Source organism: Orycteropus afer, unplaced genomic scaffold (assembly GCF_000298275.1).
Source record: "Orycteropus afer afer isolate SDZICR_OR568_19922 unplaced genomic scaffold, OryAfe1.0 scaffold00173, whole genome shotgun sequence".
Classification (NCBI taxonomy): domain Eukaryota; kingdom Metazoa; phylum Chordata; class Mammalia; order Tubulidentata; family Orycteropodidae; genus Orycteropus; species Orycteropus afer.
Window position 1 is genome coordinate 734,549 of NW_006921760.1, and position 6,270 is coordinate 740,818.

The 6,270-nt window shown below is 38.8% G+C and overlaps 1 protein-coding gene across 1 annotated transcript in view; it reads left to right on the forward strand.

Moving 5' to 3' along the window:
* The first annotated feature begins 1,161 nt into the window (after positions 1-1,161).
* TAF2 (TATA-box binding protein associated factor 2) overlaps positions 1,162-6,270 on the forward strand; it is a 94,004-nt gene continuing 88,895 nt past the window's right edge. The window contains exons 1-3 of the mRNA XM_007946844.2: positions 1,162-1,244; positions 1,807-1,861; positions 4,535-4,695. Of these exons, the coding sequence (XP_007945035.1) occupies positions 1,162-1,244; positions 1,807-1,861; positions 4,535-4,695 (299 nt within the window). The remainder of the gene's footprint in view (positions 1,245-1,806; positions 1,862-4,534; positions 4,696-6,270) is intronic.

Below are 6,270 nucleotides of genomic sequence, written 5' to 3' on the forward strand. Positions count from 1 at the left end.
CAGTTATCTAAATTAGTTGTTTGCATTGATGAAACTGGCTGGTAAAAATACGTACTTTAAGACTACATGGGTTTGATCCTTAATCCTATGTGAAAACTACGAACAGCAGTTCACAATCTTATTAATAGGAAATACTGGCACAGGTAATAGTCACTAGAAAACTACAAATAATTTCTAGTTGGTTTTGGAAAGCTTGATAAAATTCTTCTATAGCTTTATTTTCTTAATTTGTTTAAGTTAAAACCAAGGTTGGGGGCAAGCCAAGTTTAAATCTGGTTCAAAGTTTAAAAAATGTTCATGGATAATCTGTAATTAATTAAGTTATTGAAATTTACAACTGTTCTGCACATGAAATGCAAACACAGTGGTTTCAAAATATACTGTTTTTCAATAAATGTGTTTGTCCTGCATTTATATAGGTTGTATACTGGAATTTCTTTCTTTTTCTTTTTCGTTTAAATACTGAGGCAATATAATGCCTAGTGATGATTCTGGAGTTAGACAATTAGACTGCTCTGATTACATTTTCATTTTAAATCACTGGGGTTTGGGAGGTTTACAATGTCTGTTCACAGAGCCAGAGAGAGGGAGGCACACCCCTCCTTTTGGGTTCGAAGATCCCCCTCATTACTGGCAAACCTAGTATCCAGACATCTCCGTGTACTTTCTCTGAATCTAATTCTTCTAAAATGCAATGTTTTTCTTTTCCTACAAGCTCTTCTTGCTTCATCCACTAAATACGTGTCTCCATTTTTCTAATCTCTAACAAATCGTACCCTCCCACGCTCTGTGTACATTAAAAAAGAAAAAAAAAAAAAAGCTGAATCGCGTAAGCCCCGCCCACTGTCACAAACTTCCGAGTACCATCCCTCCCACGGTCACACTTCCGATGACGTCGGAGGTCAGAGGTGGCAGGCAAGATGTCGGCTGATGGTACCTTTTAGCCGTTGCTAAGAGGAGCGTCTCGGTGACAGAAGTTCGGCGGAGACTGTTTAGGGGAGCCGAGTCGAGGGAAGCGAGTTTGAGGCGCCGGCCGATCCAGCGGGGTCGGATCTGAGCGTCAAGTGAGCCTCGGCCGCGGGCGATTGTGAGGTCCCGGGGAGCGGTAATGAACGGCAGTCCCCCGGGAAGTGGGGAATCCACGGTTCGCCGGACTGCTTCATGCCTCCGACTGGTATAGAGCCCGCCAGGATGAACAGGAAGAAAGGAGACAAGGGGTTTGAAAGCCCAAGGCCATATAAATTATAAGTATTTTTTTTATCATCCTCTTCCCTTATTCATCTTTTTGATTTTGTTTTCATTAATTAAATGTTGAGATTGCTTGAAACTGCCTTAATGGGCCTGGGAAACCACATCTATTCACTCTGATAGAAGTGGTGTTGATAAGGTGGAAATGTTTTGAACGACAGTTTTGTTTAGCAGATTTCATGGGCTTGCAGGGTAATAAACCTTAAAATACCAAACTATTTCGATTTCCTTTATTGTTGATAGATTTGGGAGCTCTGGTAGTATAGTGCCTCAGGCACTTGACTGCTAACCAGGAGGTTGGTGGTTCGAACCCACCAGCCACTCCTCGGAAGGAAGGTTGGGCAATCTACTTCTGTAGTGATACTGCCTCGGAAACCCAAGGAGGGGTCACTATGAGTCGGGTTTGACTCGACGGCACATAACAACAACAACAAAGTGAAATATTGAAGTGTGATTTTTGAGTTATTTAGGACATAGCATTTATTAATTCCTGGATAGAATTATGTTTTCGATTAATAATGGAAGTTATTTTTCTTTTATTTTATATTTCTAATATACAACCCACCAAGTGGTCTGCATCAACAACATAAACTTCCAGAGAAAATCTGTTGTGGTAAGTGTATTGTCAACAACTCTAAGTGGTAATAAGTCCACTGTTTAGAGTCCTTTAGAAATTGTTTTTCCAGATGTCTGTGTTTCAGGGATAACTAAGAATTAGAAGTCAGGATTGTCTGACTTCACAGCCCATGCAGGGCCTTTTTGCTAGACTGGACTGCCTCTTCAGTCTTTCCCTCCCTGCTGTTCTAGTCCCAGATTAAAATTTTATTCCTTTTTATCTGTTGTGGAATATGGAAGTCTGCATTATCAGACATTTTAGAATTGTGCATGGGAATGAAAAAAAAAAAAAGCCCCGAATGAGACTTCTGTGAAGAAATTGATTCTGATGAGTGTGCTCACTGGTTTAACTTGGCCACTAAGAGGCCAATTTTGTTTCCTGATTCTTGGCTAATACGATTTAAGTGGCATTACTTTGTAGTGACATTTTAGATGAAGTTTTTGAGATCTAGGGGACCTCCTCTCCCCTATTTCCCTCCTCTCCCCTATTTCCATGTATGGATTGCTAATATAAACCATTCTGGAAAAATCCATGAGAAATACTTAATGAACTCTCTCAGGAGGAATTGTATTAAATAGTCTAAAATCACAGAGCTGTTTCTTTAGAGTGATGGTGTCAACTTCTTTCTCACACTTGTTACTCCTGTATGTCTGTGTTTACTTAGAATGAGCTGTATAGATAGAAAAATGAAACCTTTTCATAAGACTCATAGACTTAGATTGATATGAAGACTAATTATAGTATATAAGTACTTGCATTCACACTAGAAGATTTCAGAAGCATCATTCTTAAATAGGAGGGAAGATGGATACATGTAGCAGGACAAGAGAATTGATGGTTGACAGAAGAGTGGTTCTAGTCAAGGATCCAGGCTGAATGGAGGAGTCGGCTCTCCTGTTATTGACGGCTGGGGATGATAAAGCTGTAGAATCCCTGGGCTTTTGAGCAGTTGGGCTGAAGGTTATCCAGAAACTTTGCATCTTATTTAAAAGACTTGTATATTACAGCGTGGTGGAAAGAGCATAGACTTTGGAGTGGATTTGAATCTCAGTTCTATACTTATTAATACTATAATGTTCTTACAGACCTCTGATGACGTAGTGGGTGAGGGATTTGGGTGCTAACCAGAAAGTCACTGGTTCAAACCCACCAGCAGCTCTGTGGGAGGATGATGAAGCAGTCTACTTCCATAAAAATTTACAGCCTTGGAAACCCATTGGGGGTCGCTATGAGTTGAAATTGACTCTATGGCAGTGGCTTCCTGGGTTATAATGTTCTCAGCCTGATTGTTATATATAAAACTTGCAAAGTAGTATGTATCTCTTAGAGTTGTGATGATTAGAGATAACATATGAAAGTATCCAGTGTAATATCTAACTGCCTAATTCATGGCCATTGAGTCCTATAGCAACCCTGTAGGATAGAGTAGAGCTGCCCCATAGGGTTTCCAAGATTGGAAACCTTTATGGAAGTACACTGCCTCATCATTCTCCCATAAATGTAATATCTCCATAGTGTAGTATCTGTATTTGGTGAGCATATAGTAATACTTGTCAAATAGTAGCCATTAAAAGTGTTATGATCCAGTCATGTCTGTATTTCATCTTGCATACTTTGGATGCAGCCTCTGAAATTTTCCTATACATTTTGCAGCTCCTGAAATAATTGCTGTTTGATTTCATGCCCTCTGATACTTTGTTTGAGTGCATCAGTTTTGAACTCAGGACGTAGATTCCGTGTTCCATCTCTCTGCCTTTGCCGTTTGATTCACTACCAGAGGAGTTTGGGTGGTTGGTGCATTTGGCTTTCTCTCATTCTCAGTTGTATGCTTCAGGTTGATTGCACACCACCCAGCTAACTTGTAAGCACGATATACGGCTCCTGTGGACTGCTTGCTGTGAAATCATCCACCGCTGAACATCTGCTTCTTCTGGAGGCAGTAATAGATTTTCCGCTGCTTGCCTGAGTGCCTCTTGTCCCTTTTACCGCTTCATGTGGCCTGATGGTTGTCAGCGCCCCTGGTGTAGTTGGTTTTGTTTTTCTAGACCATTCGTGTGTGTATGTGAAGTTCTTTTACTTACCAGCCTCCTGGTTTTAAGGAACCCTGGTGGGACAGTGGTTAAGCACTTAGCCACTAAGCAAAAGGCCCATGGTTAGAACCCACCAGCTATTCTGTGGGAGAAAGAAGTGGCAATCTGCTTCTGTAGAAGATTTATTACAACCTTAGAAACCCAATGGGACAATTCTGCTCTGTCTTGTAGGGTTGCTATGAGTCAGAATCAACTCAGTAGCAGTGGATTTTCTCCCAGTTTTGATCCTCTTTCTGCTCTGTCATTTTTTTTTTTTTTTCCTTCTTTCCTGTTTGGGTGCCAGTCTGTCTAGCAATCCTTGTCATAGAGAGTAGTGAGTTCTTTTACCTTTTTCCTAGCAGATGACCTAATTTTCATTGCTTGTGAATGTGACCCACTAGGATGGTAAGGTGTACGTAAGTCACCCCCATTTAGTTACCAGAACACTTATGTTTGAAATTAAGGTACTTAGAGAGGAATTGTGTGTATGTATCTATTTGGGATTCTGTTTCTGGACTGTAGATAAGTAGTAGAAATCAGAATTGCATTTGAAAACATACCAAACTTAAATATAATGAGTTGTTACTCTTCATCTTTGCAGGGATTTGTGGAACTGACTGTATTTCCCACTGTTGCAAACTTGAATAGAATCAAGTTGAACAGCAAACAGTGCAGAATATACAGAGTGAGGGTCAACGATTTAGAGGCTGCCTTTATTTATAATGATCCAACCTTGGAAGTTTGTCACAATGAATCAAAACAGTAAGTTACACGTTTTAAAAGTATTTCTAACAGTTACGCTTTTCTCAAATGATTGGTTTAATTTTCCTCTACAAATTTTTCTCCAGTATTATTAGATGCTGGATCCCAATCATTTAATACAGTGATCAGTTCTACTTTTTTCATGTAATACTTTGTTTTTACTTTTCCAGGAATGTACATGTGCTTTGTTTTATCTTTTTTTATGGTTGTATAATATTTTGTTTACTCACTAGACTGTAGTTTGCATGGCTATTCTCTAGTTGTTTGATGTTTGTATAGTTTCTACCTTTTGCGATCAGAAATATTGTCAAGTGAATGTTTTGATACGAGTGTTTTTTTTTTTTAACTTTGAATTCTTTCTTAGGCAAATAGAATTACTTACCATTCTTAAGACTTTATTAATGCCTTACTTGATTGTACCCCAGTAAGATTTGCACTAATTTAAATATTATGAACTACATTTGAAGAAGTCTGTAAGGATTCTATGTATTATTTTCCTCCTGTGGGAACTAAGGTCAAACAGCTAGTTAACAGATGTTTATTGAGCATCTCCTGGCGTATGGTGGCTATGGCGGTTAGCTAGTCAGAAGTTCCCACCTGCCAGTGAGCTTACACTGTTGTGTACCGTGGTAAGTAGAGATACAGTATTACAATTCGAAAAATTCCTTGTCATCCTGACTTGTTTTGTACATCTTAATTTCTGTCACAAAGTTTATTGCGCCCCTTTACATTTTTGCCAGATTGACAAGAATTCTTTTTTTCAGTTCTTTGTATACGCTATGAGTCAGAATCGACTCGATGGCAGTGAGTTTTCTTTCTTGTTTTTTGTTTGTTTGTTTGTTTTTAACATAAATTCTTTACATTTGTATCAGAAGAGCATAGTGATCCACCCCCATCCTTGCACACTGCATCTCAGGGTCCTGTATTTTTGCAGATCTTTTAAATATTAATTTTCTTGCAATTAAATAAAACAATAAAGAAAAATTTTTGCTAAAAAAAATTTAGTGATTTTGGATATTCAGAATTAATGAAGAGTAATAATCTAGTGGCACAGTGGTTAAAGTAACTAGACTGCTAACTAAAAGGTGGATGATTCCAACCCATCAGCTGCTCTGCTCCCATAAAGATTTACAGCCTTGGAAATTGTGCTCTGTTCTATAGGGTTACTAGGAGTCAGTATCAACTTGATGCCCATGGGTTTTATTTTGTTTTGTTTGGTAATAATCATAATATATTCACGTAACATTAACCACCAGAATATATGTGCCATTGTGTTTATAGTATGGTGCATAAAACAACAGTTATTTGGCTAAAAAAATGTGCTTATGAATTCTATAAGAAGATATACAGGCAATCTTTGGGTTACAATGAGATCTGTTCCTAAGTGTGTCTCTAACTTGGATTTGTGGGTCAGTTGGAACAGGTGCTTACAGTTCTTATTTAACCTACCTTCCTGAAAATGCATTACCTACTATACCTCTATACTAACCCAGGAAGCCAAAGAGAAGAGTGTTTCAGCCAGGGGGCAGTTTAAGCATAGGCACTGAAACAAGGCGGGCTTGTGCTTACTCACTG